We start from the raw sequence: 27,593 nt of genomic DNA, 5'->3' as shown, positions 1-27,593 counted from the left end.
ACACACGGCTCCGCACCGTACACCTCGTACACATGCGGCTCTGCTCCGTACATCTCGTACACATGCGGCTCCGCTCCGTACACCTCGTACACATGCGGCTCCGCTCCGTACACCTCGTACACGCGCGGCTCCGCTCCGTACACGCGGGGCTCTGCTCCGTACACCTCGTACACACGCGGCTCTGCTCCGTACACCTCGTACACACGCGGCTCTGCTCCGCACACCTCGTACACACACGGCTCTGCTCCGTACACCTCGTACACAAGCGGCTCCGCTCCGTACACCTCGTACACAAGCGGCTCTGCTCCGTACACACGCGGCTCCACTCAGTACACCTCGTACACATGCGGCTCCGCTCAGTACACCTCGTACACACGCGGTTCCACTCAGTACACCTCGTACACACGCGGCTCCGCTCCGTACACCTCGTACACACGCGGCTGCGCTCCGTACACCTCGTACACACGGCTCCGCTCCGTACACCTCGTACACATGCGGCTCTGCTCCGTACACCTCGTACACATGCGGCTCCGCTCCGTACACCTCGTACACGTGCGGCTCCGCTCCGTACACCTCGTACACGCGCGGCTCCGCTCCGTACACCTCGTACACGCGCGGCTCTGCTCCGTACACCTCGTACACGCGCGGCTCTGCTCCGTACACCTCGTACACACGCGGCTCTGCTCCGCACACCTCGTACACACACGGCTCTGCTCCGTACACCTCGTACACACGCGGCTCCGCTCCATACACATGCGGCTCCACTCAGTACACCTCGTACACACGCGGCTCCGCTCCGTACACCTCCTACACATGCGGCTCCGCTCCGTACACCTCGTACACACGGCTCCTCTCCGTACACCTCGTACACATGCGGCTCTGCTCCGTACACCTCGTACACATGCGGCTCCGCTCCGTACACCTCGTACACGCGCGGCTCCGCTCCGTACACCTCGTACACGCGCGGCTCTGCTCCGTACACCTCGTACACGCACGGCTCTGCTCCGTACACCTCGTACACGCGCGGCTCCGCTCCGTACACCTCATACACACGGCTCCGCTCTGTACACCTTGTACACACACGGCTACGCTCCGTACGCCTCGTACACGTGCGGCTCCGCTCCGCGTACACCTCGTACACACACGGCTCCGCTCCGTACGCCTCGTACACGCGCAGCTCCGCTCCGTACGCCTCGTACACGCGCAGCTCCGCTCCGTACGCCTCGTACACGCGCGGCTCCGCTCCGTACACCTCGTACACGCGCGGCTCCGCCCCCTACACCTCGTACACGCGCGGCTCCGCTCCGTACACCTCGTACACACGCGGCTCCGCTCCGTACACCTCGTACACGCGCGGCTCCGCTCCGTACACCTCGTACACGCGCGGCTCCGCTCCGTACACCTCGTACACGCGCGGCTCTGCTCCGCACACCTCGCACACACGCGGCTCTGCTCCGTACACCTCGTACACACGCGGCTCTGCTCCGTACACCTCGTACACACGCGGCTCTGCTCCGTACACCTCGTACACACGCGGCTCCGCTCCGTACACCTCGTACACACGCGGCTCCGCTCCGTACACCTCGTACACGCGGCTCCGCTCCGTACACCTCGTACACATGCGGCTCCGCTCCGTACACCTCGTACACATGCGGCTCCGCTCCGTACACCTCGTACACGCGCGGCTCCGCTCCGTACACCTCGTACACATGCGGCTCCGCTCCGTACACCTCGTACACATGCGGCTCCGCTCCATACACCTCGTACAGACGCGGCTCTGCTCCGTACACCTCATACACGCGCGGCTCTGCTCCGTATACCTCATACACGCGCGGCTCTGCTCCGTATACCTCGTACACGCGCGGCTCTGCTCCGTACACCTCGTACACACACGGCTCTGCTCCGTACACCTCGTACACACGCGGCTCCGCTCTGTACACCTCGTACACACGCGGCTCCGCTCCGTACACCTCGTACAAACAAGGCTCCGCTCCGTATACCTCGTACACGCGGCTCCGATCCGTACACCTCGTACACACGCGGCTCTGCTCCGTACATCTCGTACACACGCGGCTCCGCTCCGTACACCTCGTACAAACAAGGCTCCGCTCCGTATACCTCGTACACGCGGCTCCGCTCCGTACACCTCGTACACGCGCGGCTCCGCTCAAAAACGCCTCGTACACGCGCGGCTCCGCTCCGTACACCTCGTACACGCGCGGCTCCGCTCCGTACACCTCGTACACGCGCGGCTCCGCTCTGTACACACGCGGCTCCGCTCAGTACACCTTGTACACATGCGGCTCCACTCAGTACACCTCGTACACACGCGGCTCCGCTCCGTACACCTCGTACACACGCGGCTCCGCTCCGTACACCTCGTACACACGGCTCCGCACCGTACACATGCGGCTCTGCTCCGTACACCTCGTACACGCGCGGCTCCGCTCCGTACACCTCGTACACATGCGGCTCCGCTCCGTACACCTCGTACACATGCGGCTCCGCTCCGTACACCTCATACAGACGCGGCTCCGCTCCGTACACCTCGTACACGCACGGCTCTGCTCCGTACATCTCGTACACGCTGCTCCGCTCCGTACACCTCGTACACGCGCGGCTCCGCTCCGTACACCTCGTACACGTGCGGCTCCGCTCCGTACACCTCCTACACACGGCTCCGCTCCGTACACCTCGCACACGCGCGGCTCCGCTCCGTACACCTCGCACACGCGCGGCTCCGCTCCGTACACCTCGCACACGCGCGGCTCCGCTCCGTACACCTCGTACACGCGCGGCTCTGCTCCGTACACCTCGTAGACACGCGGCTCTGCTCCGTACACCTCGCACACGCGCGGCTCAGCTCCGTACACCTCGTACACGCGCGGCTCTGCTCCGTACACCTCGTACACGCGCGGCTCTGCTCCGTACACCTCGTACACGCGCGGCTCTGCTCCGTACACCTCGTAGACACACGGCTCTGCTCCGTACACCTCGTACACGCGCGGCTCTGCTCCGTACACCTAGTACACGCGCGGCTCAGCTCCGTACGCCTCGTACACACACGGCTCTGCTCCGTACACCTCTTACACACGCGGCTCTGCTCCGTACACCTCGTACACACGCGGCTCTGCTCCGTACACCTCGCACACACGCGGCTCTGCTCCGTACACCTCGTACACACTCGGCTCTGCTACATCCCCCCTGTAAACCCCTCCTGACCCCACACATAACCTTCAGCTCATCCAGCACCATGACAACAAGCACAGCAGAGTCCTGCATCCGCTGAGGCCCTTGATCATGTGACCCCTGACTCCTCCCCTCCTGTGACCTCATCACAGCTCCTGTGCGCACAGAGCAGCCATATATGTGGTGGCGTCTCTGCAGGTGGAGGTAAGTGGAGACCCCATTACTGGGCGCAGGGGGCATAACCCCTTCAGCACCGAGACTCTTTTGGGGTCTTGTGTTGCCCCTTTATAACAATCATAAGGTTTTTGTTCTGTTTCCTGTAATAGATACATACGACCCAACTATGGAGACAGGAAGGGAGGAAACGTATTGTTCTCATAGTACAGGACCCCTTTACTGGCCCCACAGTGTAATGCCCCCATTATGCCCCTTATGCAGTATGTAAGATGCCCCCACAGTGTAATGCCCCCATTATGCCCCTTATGCAAGATGTATGATGCCCCCACACAGTGTAATGCCCCTTATGCAGTATGTATGATGCCCCCCACAGTGTAATGCCCCCATTATGCCCCTTATGCAGTATGTATGATGCCCCCACACAGTGTAATGCCCCCATTATGCCCCTTATGCAGTATGTAAGATGCCCCCACAGTGTAATGACCCCATTATGCCCCTTATGCGGTATGTAAGATGCCCCCACAGTGTAATGCCCCCATTATGCCCCTTATGCAGTATGTATGATGCCCCCACACAGTGTAATGCCCCCATTATGCCCCTTATGCAGGATGTATGATGCCCCAGTGTAATGCCCCCATTATGCCCCTTATGCAGGATGTATGATGCCCCAGTGTAATGCCCCCATTATGCCCCTTATGCAGGATGTATGATGCCCCAGTGTAATGCCCCTATTATGCCCCTTATACAGGATGTATGATGCCCCACACAGTGTAATGCCCCCATTATGCCCCTTATGCAGTATGTATGATGCCCCCACACAGTGTAATGCCCCCATTATGCCCCTTATGCAGTATGTATGATGCCCCCCACACAGTGTACTGCCCCCATTATGCCCCTTATGCAGGATGTATGATGCCCCCACACAGTGTAATGTTCCCCCATTATGCCCCTTATGTAGGATGTATGATGCCCCCATTATGCCCCTTATGGAGGATGTATGATGCCCCCATACAGTGTAATGCCCCCATTATGCCCCTTATGCAGGATGTATGATGCCCCCACAGTGTAATGCCCCCATTATGCCCCTTATGCAGGATGTATGATGCCCCCACACAGTGTAATGCCCCCATTATGCTCCTTATGCAGGATGTATGATGCCCCAGTGTAATGCCCCCATTATGCCCCTTATACAGGATGTATGATGCCCCACACAGTGTAATGCCCCCATTATGCCCCTTATGCAGGATGTATGATGCCCCCACACAGTGTAATGTCCCCATTATGCCCCTTATGCAGAATGTACGATGCCCCCCACAGTGTAATGCCCCCATTATGCCCTTTATGCAGTATGTATGATGCCCCCCACAGTGTAATGCCCCCATTTTGCCCCTTATTCAGTATGTATGATGCCCCCACACAGTGTAATGCCCCCATTATGCCCCTTATGCAGTATGTATGATGCCCCCCACACAGTGTACTGCCCCCATTATGCCCCTTATGCAGGATGTATGATGCCCCCACACAGTGTAATGTTCCCCCATTATGCCTCTTATGTAGGATGTATGATGCCCCCACAGTGTAATGCCCCCATTATGCCCCTTATGGAGGATGTATGATGCCCCCAAACAGTGTAATGCCCCCATTATGCCCCTTATGCAGGATGTATGATGCCCCCACAGTGTAATGCCCCCATTATGCCCCTTATGCAGGATGTATGATGCCCCCACACAGTGTAATGCCCCCATTATGCCCCTTATGCAGGATGTATGATGCCCCAGTGTAATGCCCCCATTATGCCCCTTATGCAGGATGTATGATGCCCCAGTGTAATGCCCCCATTATGCCCCTTATGCAGGATGTATGATGCCCCAGTGTAATGCCCCTATTATGCCCCTTATACAGGATGTATGATGCCCCACACAGTGTAATGCCCCCATTATGCCCCTTATGCAGTATGTATGATGCCCCCACACAGTGTAATGCCCCCATTATGCCCCTTATGCAGTATGTATGATGCCCCCCACACAGTGTACTGCCCCCATTATGCCCCTTATGCAGGATGTATGATGCCCCCACACAGTGTAATGTTCCCCCATTATGCCCCTTATGTAGGATGTATGATGCCCCCATTATGCCCCTTATGGAGGATGTATGATGCCCCCATACAGTGTAATGCCCCCATTATGCCCCTTATGCAGGATGTATGATGCCCCCACAGTGTAATGCCCCCATTATGCCCCTTATGCAGGATGTATGATGCCCCCACACAGTGTAATGCCCCCATTATGCTCCTTATGCAGGATGTATGATGCCCCAGTGTAATGCCCCCATTATGCCCCTTATACAGGATGTATGATGCCCCACACAGTGTAATGCCCCCATTATGCCCCTTATGCAGGATGTATGATGCCCCCACACAGTGTAATGTCCCCATTATGCCCCTTATGCAGAATGTACGATGCCCCCCACAGTGTAATGCCCCCATTATGCCCTTTATGCAGTATGTATGATGCCCCCCACAGTGTAATGCCCCCATTTTGCCCCTTATTCAGTATGTATGATGCCCCCACACAGTGTAATGCCCCCATTATGCCCCTTATGCAGTATGTATGATGCCCCCCACACAGTGTACTGCCCCCATTATGCCCCTTATGCAGGATGTATGATGCCCCCACACAGTGTAATGTTCCCCCATTATGCCTCTTATGTAGGATGTATGATGCCCCCACAGTGTAATGCCCCCATTATGCCCCTTATGGAGGATGTATGATGCCCCCAAACAGTGTAATGCCCCCATTATGCCCCTTATGCAGGATGTATGATGCCCCCACAGTGTAATGCCCCCATTATGCCCCTTATGCAGGATGTATGATGCCCCCACACAGTGTAATGCCCCCATTATGCTCCTTATGCAGGATGTATGATGCCCCAGTGTAATGCCCCCATTATGCCCCTTATACAGGATGTATGATGCCCCACACAGTGTAATGCCCCCATTATGCCCCTTATGCAGGATGTATGATGCCCCAGTGTAATGCCCCCATTATGCCCCTTATACAGGATGTATGATGCCCCACACAGTGTAATGCCCCCATTATGCCCCTTATGCAGGATGTATGATGCCCCCACACAGTGTAATGTCCCCATTATGCCCCTTATGCAGTATGTACGATGCCCCCCACAGTGTAATGCCCCCATTATGCCCCTTATGCAGTATGTATGATGCCCCCCACAGTGTAATGCCCCCATTTTGCCCCTTATGCAGTATGTATGATGCCCCCACACAGTGTAATGCCCCCATTATGCCCCTTATGCAGTATGTATGATGCCCCCCACACAGTGTACTGCCCCCATTATGCCCCTTATGCAGGATGTATGATGCCCCCACACAGTGTAATGTTCCCCCATTATGCCCCTTATGTAGGATGTATGATGCCCCCACAGTGTAATGCCCCCATTATGCCCCTTATGGAGGATGTATGATGCCCCCACACAGTGTAATGCCCCCATTATGCCCCTTATGCAGGATGTATGATGCCCCCACAGTGTAATGCCCCCATTATGCCCCTTATGCAGGATGTATGATGCCCCCACACAGTGTAATGCCCCCATTATGCTCCTTATGCAGGATGTATGATGCCCCCACACAGTGTAATGCCCCCATTATCCCCCTTATGCAGGATGTATGATGCCCCTACACAGTGTAATGTTCCCATAGTATCGCCTGAGGTCCTGAAGTTGGAATAATCCCTCTAGAGTTGGCTTTCCCTTTGCCTGCTCCCCTACATGTAGACCCTCGAGCATGTATACATGCATGTAGGGGAGCAGACCTTATTAGATATCGAGGCTTTGTACAGTAATATACAGTATGAGGACGGTATCAGAGGAGTAAGACATTTCTTGAAATCCAGATCAATAGAGTGTAGCAGACATAATGACTTCATGGAGGATCTTCTAAAATTCACTCTTACTCATAACTTCTTTCTTTTTGACGGGAAGTACTTCCACCAGCTCAGGGGTACTGCGATGGGGAGCCTCTGTGCCCCCTCATATGCTAACTTATCCCTGGACTGGTGGGAGGAATCCACAATATTCAGTAATGGTCATAAGTGATGGCATCCATATATTGGGGTATGGTACAAATATATTGATGACATTTTTATCATCTGGTCGGGGACGAGTGAACAATCTTTTGAATTTGTCAGGGAACTCAACATCAATAGAGTGGGCCTTAGATTTACATCTGAATTTAATTATAATAATAATTTTTATAGCGCCAACATATTCCACAGCACTTTACAATTTTAGGGGGGACTTACACAGGTATTGTCTGTGTAAGTCCCCCCTAAAATTGTAAAGTGCTGTGGAATATGTTGGCGCTATAAAAATTATTATTATAATTAAAGACTTTACAGAATTAAAGACTTTACAGAATAAGCATAACTCAGATATTAAAAGGAGTGAGGGCCCTGCTCACAAGCTTACAGTCTATAAGGAAATAGGGGAGACACAAAAGGTAAAATGTACATATATTGTATAATACAGCCTTAATATACTAAATAGGGTAAGTACATAACACTACATGAACTGATCGCCAGCCAGTATGTGTACAGTACAGACAGAGGCTATGCAGTGCATGGATGGTATGAGCATGATTTTGAAGAAAATTTTAATATGGGCCAAAACTGGGACAGTTAGATAAGTATGTTGAGGTGATAGGCCAGTCTAAATAAATGGGTTTTTACGGCACGCTTAAAACTGTGGGTATTGGGAATTAATCAAATTGTCCTGGGTAGTGCATTCCAAAGAATTGGTGCAGCATGTGAGAAATCTTGGAGACGGGAGTGGGAGATTCGGATTACGGAGGATTTTAGTTTTAAGTCATTAGCAGAACGAAGGGCACTGGTAGGGTGGTAGACTGAGACGAGGGAGGAGATGTAGAGTGGTGCTGAATCGTGGATAGCTTTGTGGGTAAGAGCAATAAGTTTATATTGAACTCTGTATTGGATGAGCAATCAGTGCAATGACTGGCACAGGGAAGAGACATCGTTGTATCGGTAGGTGAGACCGATAAGTAAAGAGTTGCAATAGTCCAGACGAGAATGAGTAAGAGCTACAGTAAGAGTCAAAGGAAAGAAAATTTCTAATTCTAGAGATGTTTTTGAGGTATAGAAGACACGAGCGAGCAAGTGATTTGATGTGAGGAGTGAAGGAAAAATCTGAATCAAGTATGACCCCAAGACAGCGGGCATGTTGCTGGCGAGTAATGATGGAGCCACAAACAGAAATGGCAATATCGGGCACAGGTAGGTTAGTGGAGGGAGGAAATAAGAGGAGTCCAGTTTTTGACAGATTCAATTTTAGATAGAGGGAGGGCATAGTGTTAGAGACAGCGGAAAGACAATCACTGGTATTTTGTAATAATGCAGGAGTGATGTCCAGAGAAGAGGTGTCTAATTAGGTGTCATCAGCATAGAGATGGTACTGAAAACCGAATTTGCTGATTGTTTGTCCAATAGAAGCGGTGTATAAGTAGAAAAGAAGGGCGTCTAGGACTGATCCTTGAGGAACCCCGAGAATAAGGGGAAGGGGAGAAGAAGAGAAGCCAACAAAAGACACAGTGAAGGAGCGGTCAGAGAGGTAGATCCACAGTGTCGAATGCTGCAGAGAGATCCAGGAGAATCAGCAGGGAGTAGTGACCATTAGATTTTACTGTTAGTTGATCATTAGAAACTTTAGTGAGTGCAGTTTCAGTAGAATGTTAGTTATCTGAGAGATAGCGGATTAGACAGGAGTGGACCACTTGTTCGAGTAGTTTAGAGATAAAGGGAAGATTGGAAACAGGTCTGTAGTTAGCAGCACAGTTCTCGTCGAGGGATGTTTTTTTAAGTAATGGATGTATGCTGACGTGTTTAAAAAAGGAGGGAAAAATAATAGATGAAAGGTAGAGGTTTAATATTTTAGTTAGGTGAGTAGTGACAGCTGGAGAAAGGGACTGAAGGAGATGTGAGGGAATAGGGTCACTGGTGCAGGTGGTAGAGCGAGATGAAGAAAGGAGCCTTTTCACTTCTTCTTTCGTGACTGGTTTGAAGTCAAAAAATTAGCAAGATGCAGTGTGGGAGGGAGGAGTATGCATAACATTTGGGGATTGAGAGAAAATTTCCTATCGGATATGGTCAATTTTTTCTTTTAAATAATTGGCCAGATCGTCAGTGCTGAGGTTGATGTTTGAGGCCTGTGCTGTTTGATTAAGGAGAGAGTGAAAAGTGTCAAACAGGTGTTTAGGATTATTGGACCATGAGATGACGAGGTTGTTAAAGTAGGTTTGTTTGGAGAGGTGAAGGGCGGAGTTATAGGTTTTAAGCATAAATTTATAATGGAGGAAATCTTCGGCCAGATTAGATTTTGTCCACAGCCGTTCGGCACACCTGGAGCACCACTGGAGAAAGTGTATTTGCAGTGTGTTCCAGGGTTGTCGCCGTCTGTGCCGAGTTGTTCTCTGTGTAGGAGGTGCGGCTTCATCCAGGGCGCATTGCAATGTTTTGTTATAATGCTTCAGTGCAAAGTCAGGGCATGAGAGGGAGGAGATTGGGGCCAATGATGATTGCAACATTTTCATAAATTTCTGGGTGTTAATGGCATGTATATTTCTATAAGTGTGGAAAGTGGGGGTGTCTTGAGCAGGGTGACAGTTCTTGACAGAGAATGAAAGAAGGTTGTGATCAGAGAGTGGAAGAGGAGAGTTAGTAAAATCATGTATTGAACAGAGCCGGGCGAAGATCAGGTCAAAGAATATTTCCATCTTTATGTGTAGGAGAATTAGTAAGCTGTGAAAAATGGTCTTATCCATCAGCTTATCTTTTTCTCATTCAGATCTCTAAAATACCGGATCCTCTCAGTGAAGATCATCTATATAAGAAAATTTTCCTGATTTATCCAGGAAAATGATGGACAAGATGGCGGAGAGGATATTACACCTCGCCCTAGAGATCCTCTTCCGTCTTACTGGAGAGGTGAGAGATTCTGATGACGTCACATTACATAATTCTTATCTATGGGAATAACAGATGGACAGAACTGGAGAGGTGAGGACTCTGGAAATGTCTGGAGGGAGATTTATTAATGTGTCTCTCCATAACCAGGATTACACAGTAGTGAAGAAGACCTCTAGTGAGCGCTGTCAGGACCCTGTGTCTGAGGAATGGGGAATACCCCTGAGCCCAATCACAGGGCCTCCACCTCACCCTCTGATACATGAGGACATCAATGACCAGACGATCCTAGAACTCACCTACAAGATGATTGAGCTGCTGACTGGAGAGGTGACACTGCTGGGAATGCTGGGATATTATACAGTAATGCTATGAAGGGATCTGGGGGATGACGGTATCATTGTATGTGTCAGGTTCCTATAAGATGTCAGGATGTCGCTGTCTATTTCTCCATGGAGGAGTGGGAGTATTTAGAAGGACACAAAGATCTGTACAAGGACGTCATGATGGAGGTTCCCCAGCCCTTCACATCACCAGGTAATAGACAGGACTAAATACACACGGCCTATAATTATCTGTATGTAAAAAATGAATTCAGTCCTTGTATGTGTTTCCTCCAGATCTATCCAGTAAGAGGACAACACCAGAGAGATGTCCCCATCCTCTTCTTCCACAGGACTGTAAACAAGAAGATACCAATGTTCTTCAGGTAGATGGAGAGAAGATGTCATGAGATCTCCCCTATGATGTGTAGACGGCTGTAAAGGTCCTGTCTTCAGTCTTGTTTTATCCACCATTATTATGTTTTAAATTTGTGTTATGAGAACGGTGGAGATAACAGGATTAGAGCTGATCATAGATGTGACTTCTTCATCTGTCTTTGACTTTTATAATATTTGTTTCAGGGTGAAGATCTGACCCATATTAATACTACAGAGACATATGTGAGGGGTGATGAGCGGTGTAAAGAGGAGATTCCTACATATGACTACCCAGGTGAGTAGTAACCACTAAATGCAGAGAAGTCACAGATTCTTCTCAGTCACTGGCTGTGGCTGCTTTATCGGTGATGTAGTCCAGCCATATCACAATCGTGTGATCACCATTTTGCCGCTAGACCACAACATTCTCCTCCGTCCGAAAATATTCAGATTACTTTGTGTAATTGTGAAAGCCCTTTTCTGTAGCACTTACAACCTGGAGGATCCACCTACCCCCTGGGATTAGGAGACGCTGACCGTTACCTGCCCAGATCTGTAAACTACAAAGCCAAATGACAGCGTACGTAGAATGTGCTGACTAGTGAGAAAATCCCTTGAAGAAAAATATAATGATGGGCCTGTAAGAGAAAGCGGAGGGTAATGATGGTGTTGGCTTCCTAGATCCCTGATATCTTATTGGATGAATCTACCTTCTCTCCCTTCTGTGCTGCTGAATGTGCTCATATGGTCCCTACAAGACCAGGTCCAGTCTTTTTGGCCAAACTTCACTTTTATGATCGACAACATTAAATGTGCAGTGAGGCCAAGTGTGAATTTCTGTACAATAACAGCAGAGTTTCCCTTTATCCTGACTTCATTTTATTTTAAAACCAACTAACTTCAAACTGGATTGTGATAAACTATACAGAAAACATTACACCTGTGCCATGATATATCTCTAAGCTGAGCGTGGCTGATGGCTGTAATATACATTTATTCACGCCTGCAGGAGATGTGTTGGCTCCAGCCCTGGTTTCATGGATTCACTCCACATCATAAATAGTATTGAGCAAATTTGTTCGGCATTTCAAATTCAGGTTCGTGTTCGGGGTTCCGGCTTGTTCAAGCCAAATGGTCCACCATAAATGAGTGCTACTCCAGTTTAGTGTTGGATTTCTCCCTTCATACATATGTTGTTGTTGGGGATGTTACATGTTTTTATATTCTTTTTTTTACAAATTCCCTCTCTATGATAGTTTCATTGTGGTTGGATCAGCCGGCCTCACTTATGTGACTCTATAACTCCCTGGTAGTTTTTCAAAAAGATCTCCATTGCCTCTTCCAAATGCCCGAGATCTACATTTAAGACACCTCAGCTCTGCAGTATTATAAAAAAGTTCACTTTAAATGTCTAATATTTCTTCTTGACACTCATCTGACAGAAAATATTGGTTCTTATGATAGTTTAGATTGCCAAGAGCCACCGAGCCCCATACTCCAATTACCCCAGAGAGGTTTCACCACTAGTTACTCATTTTTCTCTGATGAAGACTGTTCAGTTTGATCATTTCAGACGATGTTTTATTGTCTATAGTCACAGTTTTTGACTTCAGTAATCCTCTGCTTTAACCCCTTCCCGCAGTTTTATGTTTCTAATCAGGCCCCATTTTTCAAATCTGACGTGTGTCACTTTATGTGGTGATAACTTTGGAATTCTTCACAAAGGATAATAGGAAACAAATGGACCTTACAAATTATTTTCCAACTTCTTTTGACTCTGACAATCCCCTATATACGGTTGTACACTACTGTCTGGGCACATGGCAGGTTAAGAAGGGAAGGAGCGCCATTTAGTTATTAGGAATGCTCAAAAGATGGCTACCACGAACAGGCTTATAACTATCTACCCTGTTTACAGATTTCACAAATTACTTTGATCATCACCCTTTAACCCCTCTACATGGATCTGAACCTACACAGAGACCCCTAGGCTTGGGCCACGGTGTTACCTGCTATTCTTTGGAGTGAGATGGAAAGAAGAATAGTCAGGTAGCCGGGTCAGAACCAGGAGGGCAGAGAAAATACAAAATCAGAAGACACGAGTAGTCAGTAAACGGGCCGAGGTCACAACAGGAAACAAATCCACAAGCCGGGAGCTGAGCACAGAGGACTGAACCAGAGGAGAACAAGGCTGTATCTGGCAGCTTCCAGCAATATGCTTCCAGCTTTAGTAGGGTGCGATGCTTTCCAAATTGCTGAAGAAGGGAGCAGATTACTCCAGCTGGACTGCACACACCCATACTGCCAGACTGGATGGTACTACTGGTCCCAGCAACCCTAATCTTAGTGGCTGGACAGAGCCTGTGCCTTTTACTCCATATTTGGGAGGCAGAATAAACAAACAGGTGAACACCACGCTCCACTGCTTCATCCTATGAGGTTTTCTATTAGATGGTCATTGTCCAGTGAATTTTTTTTTTATATAACTTGCCTTTTTTACAGACAATTTAAGTAGAAATGTTCAAAAATATAAAATCCAAGGATTCTTTATTAAAAAATAATAATTGTTTTTATTCTTGGCAGATGTCTGTACCAGGAGATCAGAGAGACAGCTGACATCTTCAGTTTTTAAATCAGATAATTTTCAGATCCCCCAGGATACAATTGAAGTGAATGCCATTACTCCAGATAAACCATCATCCCTTCACAGCAAAGATCTGTCATCTGATCCTTTGAAACACGTCCTGTCTTCTGATTCATTACCGACTACTAAGGAAAATCAAAGTCACAAAATAAGCATTAAAAAACAAACTGCTCCTAAAGCAAAGAAGCCATTTTCACATTCAGAATATAGAAATAGTTTTCCTCTCAAAAAGTCTTTTCTTAAACATCAAAAAATTCACACAGCGAAGAATAGATTTTCTTGCTCCAAGTGTGGGAGATGGTTTAATCAGAAATCAAGTCTTGTTAGGCACCAGATAACTCACACAGGAGAGAAGCCATTTTCCTGTTCAGAATGTGGGAATTTTTTTACAGAGAAATCAAATCTTATCGCACACCAGAGAACCCACACAGAGGAGAATCCTTTTTCATGTTCAGATTGTGGAAAAAGTTTTGTACAGAAATCAAATCTTAAGATACATCAGAGAACTCACACAGGGGAGAAGCCATTTTCATGTTCAGAATGTGGGAAATGTTTTACAGAGAAATCAACTCTTATCAACCATCAGAGAACACACACAGGGGAGAAGCCATTTTCATGTTCAGAATGTGGGAAATGTTTTGCAAAGAAATCAAATCTTATCAAACATGTGAGAACGCACACAGAGGAGAAGCCTTTTCCATGTTCAGAATGTGGAAAATGTTTTACAGAGAAATCAACTCTTATCAACCATCAGAGAACACACACAGGAGAGAAGCCGTTTCCATGTTCAGAATGTGGGAAATATTTTACAGCGAAATCAAATCTTATCAAACATCACAAAACTCACACAGTTGAGAAGCCTTTTTCATGTTCAGAATGTGGGAAATGTTTTGCAGAGAAATATACTCTTATCAACCATCAGAGAACACACACAGGAGAGAAGCCGTTTCCATGTTCAGAATGTGGGAAATATTTTACAGCGAAATCAAATCTTATCAAACATCACAAAACTCACACAGTTGAGAAGCCTTTTTCATGTTCAGAATGTGGGAAATGTTTTGCAGAGAAATATACTCTTATCAACCATCAGAGAACACACACAGGGGAGAAGCCTTTTCCATGTTCAGAATGTGGAAAATGTTATAACCATAAATCTAGTTTTCTTAAGCACCAGAGAACCCACACAGTGGAGAAGCCATTTTCATGTTCAGATTGTGGGAAATGTTTTGTACAAAAATCATGTCTTAATATACATCAGAGAACTCACACAGGGGAGAAGCCATTTTCATGTTCAGAATGTGGGAAATGTTTTACAGAGAAATCAACTCTTATCATCCATCAGAGAACCCACACAGGGGCAAAGCCTTTTTCATGTGCAGATTGTGGGAAATGTTTTGGACAGAAATCACATCTTAGTAAACATCAGAGAATTCACACAGGGAAGAAGCCTTTTTCATGTTGAAAATGTGGGAAATGTTTTAAACAGAAAGCGCATCTTGATAACCACCGGAGAACCCACACAGGGGAGAATGCCGCAACTACACCCAACTAGTCTCTGTACAGACAAGAAAGGCCCTAGCTGTACAACTAAAAACGCCACCACAGACCTAACTCCCTAATAAGTCGTTGAGGAGTTTCTCATACCTCCTGAGGAACCAGAGGGGAGGCTGCAACAAGGGGAAAGGAAAGTATGAAGTAAAATACGAAAACCCTGAATGACAAGCAAAAACACATTCATATAGGGCAAAGAAGGCAAGCTAAGAAGAACCAAAAATAAAAGGAACAAGTATAATCTCCCAGAAACCTAACATTGTTAGACTTAAAAGGTACTGGGAGGAAAAGCACACTGACTGGGAGGATAGTTTCACCTTTGTGGTGAAACTTATAAAATTCATCCTCACCTGTATATGTAAACCTGTCCGTTTATAATGACCACTGACAAGATAAAGATTCCCAACTTACATGAGGATTACAAGATCCCAGGTACTTTCAGCTGCATTAAATCTAATGTAATGTACTTAATTATATGTACCAATTGTCCAACTGGGGGTCTGTATGTAGGGGAGACAGGGCAAAAACTTAAAACAAGGATGAATTCTCATCGCCACACAAAAAAGAAAAAAAGAATAGATCTACTTGTGGCCACACATTTTTACGGCCACAACTGCTTATCCTTTTCCGAAACTGATAGTTCTGCTTAACATCACTTGTCTTATCTATTGCATTATTCCTGTGCCCTGTTGTGTATAAATATGTGACTCTTCAGATTTTGTGTTATACTATGTCTCATGAAGAGACATGAGTAGTCTAGAAAGCTTATTGACTAATGGCTAACTCAAAAGATTGTATCAACCACTGAGGACTCAAATTTTAATATTTTTCTCCATACAGCAATTTTAAGATCTCTCCACAAGTGTTCAATGGGATTTAGATCCAGACTCATTGCTGGTCAGAACTCTCCAGCACTTTGTTTCCATCTATTTTCTAGGTGCTTCTTGAAGTATGTTTGGGCTCATTGTCATGCTGGAAGACCCATGACCTAGGACTAGTGTTGAGCGAGTGTGTTTTGTTTTGAGTATTTACAGCTGCTCAGTGTTATGTTTGAATCACTCCCGTGTGCATGATTTGCGACTGTTTGGCAGCTTTATTACATGTGAGGAATGTGTAAGAAATAGACATTCCTCACATGTAATAAAGCTGTCAAACAGTTGCAAATCATGCACATGGGAGTGATTCAAACATATCACTGAGCAGCTGTAAATACTCGGAGCTCGGCCCAAGCATACTCGGCGAAAGGGTTAATAGAACATACTCGCTCAACACTACCTAGGATGCAAACCCAGCTTTCTGACACTAGGCACTATATTGTGACCCAAAATCCTTTGCTAATCTTCAGATTTCATGATGCCTTGCACACAGTCGGAGGCAGCAAAGCAACCCCAAACCACCTTTGAACCGCCACCATATTTGACTGTATGGGTTGTAAATTTATTCTTTATGCTGTGTACCTTGGGCAAAGGAACATGTGGATCTCTAAAGATGGACTTATAACCTTGAAATTGTTGAGAACCAAAATTGTTGATAAATATCAAGTCCTCAGACAGTTCTCTTCTCCTTTTTCTGTTTTCTCCATGCTTAGTGTGCCACACATTTTCACACAATGCAAATATTGAATCAACTTCTCCCTTTTTTATCTGGTTTTAGGTGTAATTTTCATATTGCCCACACCTGTTACTTGCCAAAATTGCATTTGACTAGGGGGTGCCGAAGCGGAAAACAACGATCACATGGCCAATGATGTAGAAAACATGTATAAACTTTATTCAAAAAGATTTTTTACATAAAGAATAGAGCAGAGTGTCTAAGGAGACAAATCTTTGCCAAATCACCATACAAAACATTAAAACATAGATAAAAACAAGCAGGTAACACATAGGATGCAGGTATCTCGTCTCACAACTCCCTTCCTCCCCATTGTCAAATGTTTAATGAGACTATAACGCATGTGAAGGGACAACATGAAAACAACCGTCTATATGCTATAAATAGCTATATCTCAAAGATAGATATCCTTTCCCTTAGTATCTCACACGGTCAAAATCCAGCATAGTTACCTGAGTGGGAGACTGGGAACCTGCACGATGCGTGCTTCCCCAAAATTGCGTTTGAACAAGCTTCACATGCTTGAAACAAAGTTGTTTACCCACAATTTTGGCAAGGTGCCAACAATTTTGTCCGAACTATTTTGTGTGAAATTATGTTCAAGTTGCCTTTTTTTTCTCTGTTTTCTTGTGTTGTTCCAATGCATGCAAAGGAAATAAACGTGTATAACAAAACTTGTAATTGCAATAATTTTCTGAGAGAATGACTTCATTTTCTGGAACAATTTCAACACTTTTGACCATAACTTGTTTTTGTTGCCTTTTGAATTTGTTGCAGCATATCATCCTCTTCATGTTCAGCTGTATTAGGAGGCTTGTAGCAAAGTCCAATTAGCAGCTTTGCATTATTGCCATCTCCATACCCATACTGATTTTACATCAGGGATGGAAAGCTCAAAACATGCAGAGGGCCAAAATGAAAAACTTTGACAAAGTCGTGGGCCGACCAGTATACAGTATAATGAGCCCCACATAGTCCTCCATACAGAATAATGGCCCCACATAGTCCTCCATACAGAATAATGGGCCCCACATAGTCCTCCATACAGTATAATGGGCCCCACATAGTCCTCCATACAGTATAATGGGCCCCACATAGTGCTCCATACAGTATAATGGGCCCCACATAGTCCTCCATACAGTATAATGGGCCCCACATAGTCCTCCATACATAAGAAACAAGAGGGAAAAACTTCAAGTCAGAGTCCCATCTAATAGTGAAAAAATGACATTTTATTAATTATAATTTATACAGGAAAAAAATATGAATCACAGAGACAGTTAATAGTAAAACAATGGAGGAGCACTAATGAGGAGCATGAGACAAATTAACATGATTCTTTTCTGATGTAAATACATAATTGGGCTGCCAAAAAAATAAGAATATATTGTTAAAATGCAGTGAAGCATTCAATAAAAGTGCAGGTGCTTATGAGGCAGGTCAGAAGTAGTTGCTATATAAGAGGTTAGTCATACCGCTGTCTATATATAGGTACTAATATAGATAGCTCATACCGGGGATAGCAGATCTTTATAAGTGGTATCAGTGCCCTGACCCCTTAGGCTACAGAGTAAAAGTATATCCTAATACATATTAAAGCCTAGAAAATGCACCTAAGTAGGAAAAAAGATTAAAGAACGGCAGCGAAAAGATTGTAGCATAAATCTTATAGAATACTTACAGCCACAGTGGATGTGAACACGCTCCTCAATGGCACTCACCCTAATGCGCGTTTCGGCACGGCTGCCTTCGTCAGGGGGTGGCGTCAATGAAGGTGGGTAGGGTTTAGAAACCCTTGAGCCAATAGAAAAGGGGGTGTGTAGTCTCCGCCAATGGGTGTGGGGAGGGTGTGGCATGACACATGGCAATCACCGATACACCGCCGCATCCACGGCAACCGCGTCATGTGAGCACATATTGATACAGCCAGTGAGGACACCACAGAGAACAGTGAAGCCGTGCGTACCGCCCAGTCCACAGATATATAGTCAAATACAACCGGAGAGAAAAAGAAAATAATAGCATATCCCAAATGTATGTATGTGTGTGTGTGTGTGTATATATATATATATATATATATATATATATATATATATACAGTACAGACCAAAAGTTTGGACACATGTTCTCATTTAAAGATTTTTCTGTGTTTTCATGACTATGAAAATTGTACATTCATACTGAAGGCATCAAAACTATGAATTAACACATGTGGAATTATATACTTAACAAAAAAGTGTGAAACCACTGAAAATATGTCTTATATTCTAGGTTCTTCAAAGTAGCCACCTTTTGCTTTGATGACTGCTTTGCACACTCTTGGCATTCTCTTGATGAGCTTAAAGAGGTAGTCACCGGAAATGGTCTTCCAACAATCTTGAAGGAGTTCCCAGAGATGCTTAGCACTTGTTGGCCCTTTTGCCTTCACTCTGCGGTCCAGCTCACCCCAAACCATCTCTATTGGGTTCAGGTCTAGTGACTGTGGAGGCCAGGTCATCTGGCGTAGCACCCCATCACTCTCCTTCTTGGTCAAATAGCCCTTACACAGCCTGGAGGTGTGTTTGGGGTCATTGTCCTGTTGAAAATTAAATGATGGTTCAACTAAATGCAAACTGGATGGAATAGCATGCCGCTGCAAGATGCTGTGGTAGCCATGCTGGTTCAGTATGCCTTCAATTTTGAATAAATCCCCAACAGTGTCACCAGCAAAGCACCCCCACACCATCACACCTCCTCCTCCATGCTTCACGGTGGGAACCAGGCATGTAGAGTTCATCCATTCACCTTTTCTGCGTAGTACAAAGACACGGTGGTTGGAACCAAAGATCTCAAATTTGGACTCATCAGACCAAAGCATAGATTTCCACTGGTCTAATGTCCATTCCTTGTGTTCTTTAGCCCAAACAAGTCTCTTCTGCTTGTTGCCTGTCCTTAGCAGTGGTTTCCTAGCAGCTATTTTACCATGAAGGCCTGCTGCACAAAGTCTCCTCTTTACTAGTGTTGAGCATTCCGATACTGAAATATCGGGTATCGGCCGATAGTCGCAGTATCGGAATTCCGATACTTAATTCCGATACTTTTACAATATCGTATGCTGGAATCGGAAGTTCCCATAATGCAATGAGCCAGTTTCATTTTATTCAGCCAATGAGGATCCTAAGAAGTGTGGGCACATCCTGTTAGGCATGTAGGCATCTTAACTAATGGCATGGCTGTGATTGGCTGCTGAAATGATGTCATGATGCACTATGAAAGCCGCCGCCGCCATTTTGAGCTCACTGCTGTGAATTCAGTTAGGGATAGGACGCTGTTTTTCTGAGGGACAGTTTTAGCTACCTACTTGGTCTATTCTGCTTTACCCAAGCTACTTTATAAATTGCTGTGCCTTGCAGCGCTAGTGCTCAGTTCTCTGTGCTGTTCACCGCTGTCTGCAAGGTCTCTGTGTGTGAGTGCAGCTCACCCTGTAGTGTGTGCTTCAGCCACGTCTGGTTGTAGTGCACTCAGTGTGTGTCACTGCCTCATACATTGTCCTTTTTTGCTAATTCATAATTTTTCCTGATATCTCCTATTAGTGTGGTGGTTCCATCCGTATTCAGCTAAATTGGTTCCAAACACACTATATAGGAGTAGATAGAGAATTTTTTTTTGTCTTGCAGCGCTAGTGCACAGTGCTCTGCATCTGCACTGTTCACCGCTGTCTGCAAGGTCTCTGTGTGTGAGTGCAGCTCACCCTGCAGTGTGTGCTTCAGCCACGTCTGGTTGTAGTGCGCTCAGTGTGCATCACTGCCTCATACATTATCCTTTTTTGCTAATTGATCATTTTTCCTGATATCTCCTATTAGTGTGGTGGTTCCATCCGTATTCAGCTAAATTGGTTCGAAGCACACTATATAGGAGTAGATAGAGAATTTTTTTTGTCTTGCAGCGCTAGTGCACAGTGCTCTGCATCTGCACTGTTCACGCCTGTCTGCAAGGTCTCTGTGTGTGAGTGCAGCTCACGCTGTAGTGTGTGCTTCAGCCACGTCTGGTTGTAGTGCGCTCAGCGTGCGTTACTGCCTCATACATTGTCCTTGTTTGCTAATTGAACATTTTTCCTGATTTCTCCTATTAGTGTATTGGTTCCATCCATATTCAGCTACATTGGTTCCAAACACACTATATAGGAGTAGATAGAGGAGCCTTTCTGCAGCATTGTGCCCTGCAGCCCCAGCCAGATTAGTATTAGCCTATTTTTTGTAGCCTCATCTATTGCATTGTAGGTTACCTTCCTACATTGTAATAGCTACAAAAAGTTTGTGATACTATCGGTATTATATCTTTGGGCACATCCAATGTCTTTTTGTGACAAAAAAAAACCTAAATAAAGTTCACCAAACACTCCACTTTACAGTTGTGTAGGCCACATTAGCTCATATTAAAGTCTAGTCCACACTTTATAAAATTAGTGTTTCTTATACCTGTTAGCAGCTGTTCAGGAATAAGCACAATAAGCCCTTAGTACTTTTCTGCCTATCTTTATTAGTCTACCAAGATGAAGAAGGCAGGGAGTAAGGCATGTGGTCGTGGGCGTGGAGTTTCTGCAGGGAGAGGACGTGAGGATTCTGTGCCTGCAGGGAGAGGACGTGGGGATTCTGTGCCTACTGCGGGCACAAGTGACTCAGCATCCCCCAGTTTTACCAGGGAACAGTCCTTTATGCACAGCTTTGTAGGAGCTAGCCGTACCCCACTGCTGCGGGAGGACCAAATTGAAGCCGTTGTCGGATGGATGGCAGCTAACGCATCGACTTCAATTAGTTCCAGATCCTCTCAGGTCCTGAGCACTGAAGAGCACCCATCTGTCTCTTCACCACCTGCCAAATTGCCCAGGCAGTCAGAGAGCCCTGGACAGGAGCTATCTCTACTTCTGTTCTCTGAATCTCTTGGCTTGGAAAGAGGGGGCCAGCCAAGCAGAATTCGAGAATTTGAAGAAGAGGTAGTATGCAGTGATGCGCAACCGTTTTGTCTCTCTGAATCTGAAGAGGCGGGTGGAAAAGTGCCTATGGTCAGCAGCACACCTCAGCACGCATCTGATGATGAGACTCAGGTGCCACTTCTGGTGCGTACTGTGCTGTCGAGACTACCCAGGAGAAGCAGTTGTTTGAAGAGGGTGGTGTAGATGATGAGGTCCTTGACCCATCATGGCGTGAGGGACAGGAAGGTGGTGGGAGCAGCTCTGCGGAAGAAATTCCCCGAACGGCCCAAAAAGGAGGGAGGGGGCAGACTTGGTTGCCTGTAGCCTCCACTTCGGCACCCATTAGGAGCATGGCTCTTCCAAAATCCAAAGCGGGCGCTCCCAAGACTTGCAGTGCCTGGTCCTTTTTTGACACAGTTGCAGATGACATTTGCTTTGTCAAATGCAAGCTGTGTAATCAGAAGGTGAAAAGAGGGAAAAGTGTCAGCAACCTCAATACCACAAATATGTGGAAACATGTGCGGACCAAGCACGTGGTGGAGTTACAAAAACACACTGAAGACCTAGGCCAACCTACAGCGCCACCTACCACCTCTTCAGCTCGTGTTGTAGCCTCTTCCTCCAGCTCACACGCAGCTGGTTCGGCTTCCTCACAGGATCGCCATGGAAGAATCTCTGGCACTGTTGTACAGAGACACAGTGCAATTCCACCCACAGCACCACTTTCCCTGTCATCCTCACACTCCCAGGCCAGTCTACAGCCATCGTTAGCACAGGCATGGGAGAAAAGGCGCCCATATTCGGCAAACCACCCCCGAGCACAGGCTCTGAATGCTGGCATTGCTAAACTACTGGCCCTTGAAATGCTATCATTCAGGCTGGTGGAGACTGACACCTTCCGTAACTTTATGGCATTGGCAGTCCCACAATAAAACATGCCCAGCCGCTTTTATTTCAGCAGGCAAGCCGTCCCTGCCCTGCAACAGCATGTGGAGGAAAAAATTAAACATGTGCTACAAAACGCCGTCAGTAGCAAGGTCCACCTGACCACCGATGCGTGGACCAGTAAGCATGGACAGGGACGATACCTTTCCCTCACTGCCCATTGGGTAAATGTTGTGGAGCCGGGTACAGATCTTGAGAGTGGCGCTGTACGTGTTCTGCCAACTCCAAGGATTGCAGGAATCCAGTCTGTACACATTGACTCCTCCTCATACTCCAGTTCCTCTGAATCAGCACTGCAGGAGCCGTCACGGTCTACCTTCACATCGACTCGTGAACGGTTACCTGTTATGATGACCGATATGAGCACAGCCGTGGCCAAATGTCAACAGGCCGTATTAAAATTAATTTCTTTGGGGAATCGAAGCCACACAGCGCAGGAGCTCTGGAATGCCATGAAGCAGCAGAGCGACGTGTGGTTTGTGCCAGCGAATCTCCAGCCAGGCATGGTAGTGTGTGACAATGGCCGAAATCTGGTGGCAGCTCTGGGCCTAGGCAACCTCTCTCACATCCCATGTCTGGCACATGTGCTCAACTTGGTCGTGCAGAGTTTTTTGAGGGACTATCCGGATCTTGATGCACTGCTTCACAAGGTCCCCATAGAGTGCGCTCACTTGCAGCGTTCCAGCAACGCAAGATCGCGCATTGCAGCTCTGCAGCGCCGATTACGTCTTCCTGAACATCGCATCATATGTGACCTACCCACCAGGTGGAATTCAACGTTACATATGTTGGAGAGGTTGTGCGAGCAGGCAGCAGTAATGGAGTACCAGCTGCAGCAGGCACAAACAAGTCGCAGTGCGCGCCGTTCACACTTCACCACCACTGAGTGGGCCTCTATGAAGGACATTTGCCACGTTTTGCATGCCTTCGATTATTCCGCGCGGATGGCGAGTGCAGATGATGCACTAGTCAGCATGACTATCCCCATTATCTGCCTGCTTGATAAAACACTGCAAGCACTAAGGGACGAGGTTTTGGAGGATGAGGAGTCACAAATGCCATCTGCTTCTCTACAGTCTGCGCAACGTGGTTCCTCACAAAGGCCTAGGCAGGGGACACTTTATGAGGAGGATGAGGATGAGTCAATGGAGGAGGAAGACATCTGTCCAGAGGAGGGAGGTACACAATGCTCTAGTAGTCAGTATCTAGAGCGAGGGTGGGGTGATGCAGAGCAGGCAGAGATCACGCCTCAAGCAGGGGACAGCGTTTCTTGGCCAGTTGGCAGTCTGCAGCACATGGTTGATTTCATGCTGCAGTGCCTGAGAAACAACCACCGCATCGCCCACATTCTCAACACGGCTGATTATTGGGTGTCCACCCTCCTAGATCCTCGCTACCGGGACAACTTACAAAGCCTCATAACACCGTTGAACCGGGAGCATAAAATGCGGGAGTACCAAGACGCACTGATGCATTCCATCATGTTCTCCATTCCAACCGAGACCAGTGCTGTTAGTGCTTTACAAAGCAGCTCAGTGCGTCGAGGCAGTGGAGGAAGCTCTGCACAAAGAGGGAGCAGAAGCAGCGCCTCAGCACAAGGCAAGACCAGTATGGCCCAAATGTGGCAAAGTTTTGTGTCCCCGCCGCCACAAATGTCTACACCATCACAGACGGCTCCAGTCAGCAGGAGGCAACGTTTCCGTCAGATGGTGACAGACTACATGTCTTGCCCTCTCAGTGTACTCCCAGACGGCTCTTCTCCCTTCAAGTTTTGGGTCTGTAAGCTGGATACATGGCCAGAGCTTAGCCAGTATGCGTTGGAGGTGCTAGCTTGCCCTGCTGCTAGTGTATTATCGGAACGCGTCTTTAGTGCCGCAGGTGGTGTATAACAGACCGTCGCATGCGACTATCCTCCGATAACGTTGACCGGCTTACTTTTCTCAAAATGAACAAGGCCTGGATCTCTCATGAATTTGCCAGTCCTCTTCCAGAATAAATAATTGGTTGGCAACAGTATCCAGGTCTCCTGTTGTGTTCATGTTTCTACCACCTGAACTGTAATCCCTGAGCTCCAACACCGCCAGTTGGCGCTCAGAAGTGCCGTCTGCACAGTCAACACTTGCTGCCGTGTTATTGGGGTTCAGTAACGTCAGCTGTTCCCCTGCTGTGTGTCCGGAAAATTCTCCTGCTCTGTCCACATTCTCACTACTACAGATTTTAAAGTTGCTCCAATTACACCTCTGGCTCCTCTGTTTTCAGTATTATCCCTGAGCTCCAACACCGCCAGTTGGCGCTCAGAAGTGCTGTCTGCACAGTCAACACTTGCTGCCGTGTTATTGGGGTTCAGTAACGTCAGCTGTTCCCCTGCTGTGCGGATGGCAATTTCTCCTGCTCTGTCCACATTCACACTACTACAGATTTTAAAGTTGCTCCAATTACACCTCTGGCTCCTCTGTTTTCAGTATTATCCCTGAGCTCCAACACCGCCAGTTGGCGCTCAGAAGTGCTATCTGCACAGTCAACACTTGCTGCCGTGTTATTGGGGTTCAGTAACGTCAGCTGTTCCCCTGCTGTGCGGATGGCAATTTCTCCTGCTCTGTCCACATTCACACTACTACAGATTTTAAAGTTGCTCCAATTACACCTCTGGCTCCTCTGTTTTCAGTATTATCCCTGAGCTCCAACACCGCCAGTTGGCGCTCAGAAGTGCTATTTGCACAGTCAACACTTGCTGCCGTGTCATTGGGGTTCAGTAACGTCAGCTGTTCCCCTGCTGTGCGGACGGCAATTTCTCCTGCTCTGTCCACATTCACACTACTACAGATTTTAAAGTTGCTCCAATTACACCTCTGGCTCCTCTGTTTCCAGTATTATCCCTGAGCTCCAACACCGCCATTTGGCGCTCAGAAGTGCCGTCTGCACAGTCAACACTTGCTGCCGTGTTATTGGGGTTCAGTAACGTCAGCTGTTCCCCTGCTGTGTGTCAGGCAAATTCTCCTGCTCTGTCCACATTCTCACTACTACAGATTTTAAAGTTGCTCCAATTACACCTCTGGCTCCTCTGTTTTCAGTATTATCCCTGAGCTCCAACACCGCCAGTTGGCGCTCAGAAGTGCTGTCTGCACAGTCAACACTTGCTGCCGTGTTATTGGGGTTCAGTAACGTCAGCTGTTCCCCTGCTGTGAGGACGGCAATTTCTCCTGCTCTGTCCACATTCTCACTACTACAGATTTTAAAGTTGCTCCAATTACACCTCTGGCTCCTCTGTTTTTAGTATTTACCCTGGGCTCCAATACCGCTAGTTGCTGCTCAGAAGTGCCGTCTGCACAGTCAACGCTTGCTCCAGTGTTATTGGGGTTCAGTAACGTCAGCTGATCCCCAGCTGTGTGTCCGGCAAATTCTCCTGCTTTGTCCACATCCACTGTACTACTGGTTTAAAACTTGCTCCAATTACACCTGTGGCTCCTCTGTTTTTAGTATTTACCCTGGGCTCCAATACCGCTAGTTGCTGCTCAGAAGTGCCGTCTGCACAGTCAACGCTTGCTCCAGTGTTATTGGGGTTCAGTAACGTCAGCTGATCCCCAGCTGTGTGTCCGGCAAATTCTCCTGCTTTGTCCACATCCACTGTACTACTGATTTAAAACTTGCTCCAATTACACCTCTGGCTCCTCTGTTTTTAGTATTTACCCTGGGCTCCAATACTGCTAGTTGCTGCTCAGAAGTGCCGTCTGCACAGTCAACACTTGCTGCCGTGTTATTGGGGTTCAGTAACGTCAGCTGTTCCCCTGCTGTGTGTCCGGCAAATTCTCCTGCTCTGTCCACATTCACACTACTACAGATTTTAAAGTTGCTCCAATTACGCCTCTGGCTCCACTCTGTTTTTAGTATTTACCCTGGGTTCCAGCACCGCCACCTGTTTCCCAGCAGTGTCTTTGGCACGGGTACTCCCTCCTGCCCAGCCTGGTTCCAGCACGTCAGCTGTTTCCAGGTAGTGTCAACGTCACTTTGCCTCCAATGCGTTGTCCTGTCGTGTTGCGGTCGGGTTAGCCGACTCTATGGTGCCTGCAGTTTAGGTGACTCCTATGTGGGCTGCAGGATCTGGCAATGAAGGCTGGTTCTATAGTGCCAATAGGACAAGCACCTCCTGTAGGACTGTGGGTTTCAGTAACTGCGGCCGGCTCGCGGCCTTGCAACTTTTTTTTTCAGAGGTACCTTCTGCTACCCATCCGGGTTCCAGTACCGTCAGCTGGTTTTCGGCAGTGCCTTTGGCTTAGGTGCCTCCTTCTCGGTATCCAAGTTCCACAAATGTCTGCTGGTCCTTGGTAGTGCTTTCTGGCACAGGTACCTCCTGCTTAGTAACCGAGTTCCAGTACCGTCAGCTGGTCCTCTGTAGTTCCATTGACTCTTGTACCTTCTGCTACCCATCCGAGTTCCAGTACCGTCAGCTGGTTCTCGGCAGTGTCTTTGGCTCGGGTACTCCCTCCTGCCCAGCCTGGTTCCAGCACGCCAGCTGTTTCTGGGTAATGTCAACATCACTTTGCCTCCAATGCGTTGTCCTGTCATGTTGCGGTCGGGTTAGCGGACTCTATGGTGCCTGCAGTTTAGGTGACTCCTATGTGGGCTGCGGGATCTGGCAATGAAGGCTGGTTCCATAGTGCCAATAAGACAAGCACCCCCTGTAGGACTGTGGGTTTCGGTAACTGCGGCCGGCTCGCAGCCTTGCAACTTTTTTTTTCATGGGTACCTTCTGCTACCCATCCGGGTTACAGTACCGTCAGCTGGTTTTTGGCAGTGCCTTTGGCTTAGGTGCCTCCTTCTTGGTATCCAAGTTC

At 47.6% G+C, this 27,593-nt stretch overlaps 1 protein-coding gene across 1 annotated transcript in view; it reads left to right on the top strand.

Moving 5' to 3' along the window:
• Nucleotides 1-27,593, top strand: part of LOC141225671 (uncharacterized) — a 130,173-nt gene that overhangs the window by 59,000 nt on the left and 43,580 nt on the right. Inside the window, exons 2-7 of the mRNA XM_073667077.1 lie at nucleotides 10,240-10,379; nucleotides 10,509-10,688; nucleotides 10,772-10,895; nucleotides 10,979-11,067; nucleotides 11,264-11,354; nucleotides 13,643-15,118. Coding sequence (XP_073523178.1) covers nucleotides 10,311-10,379; nucleotides 10,509-10,688; nucleotides 10,772-10,895; nucleotides 10,979-11,067; nucleotides 11,264-11,354; nucleotides 13,643-15,118 — 2,029 coding nt within the window. The 5' untranslated portion in view covers nucleotides 10,240-10,310. The remainder of the gene's footprint in view (nucleotides 1-10,239; nucleotides 10,380-10,508; nucleotides 10,689-10,771; nucleotides 10,896-10,978; nucleotides 11,068-11,263; nucleotides 11,355-13,642; nucleotides 15,119-27,593) is intronic.

Source organism: Phyllobates terribilis, unplaced genomic scaffold (assembly GCF_046119375.1).
Source record: "Phyllobates terribilis strain yellow unplaced genomic scaffold, ASM4611937v1 Scaffold_411__1_contigs__length_1673714, whole genome shotgun sequence".
In the NCBI taxonomy this organism is placed as follows: domain Eukaryota; kingdom Metazoa; phylum Chordata; class Amphibia; order Anura; family Dendrobatidae; genus Phyllobates; species Phyllobates terribilis.
Note: the sequence above shows the minus strand (reverse complement) of the source record. Positions and strands in the feature narration are given on the sequence as shown.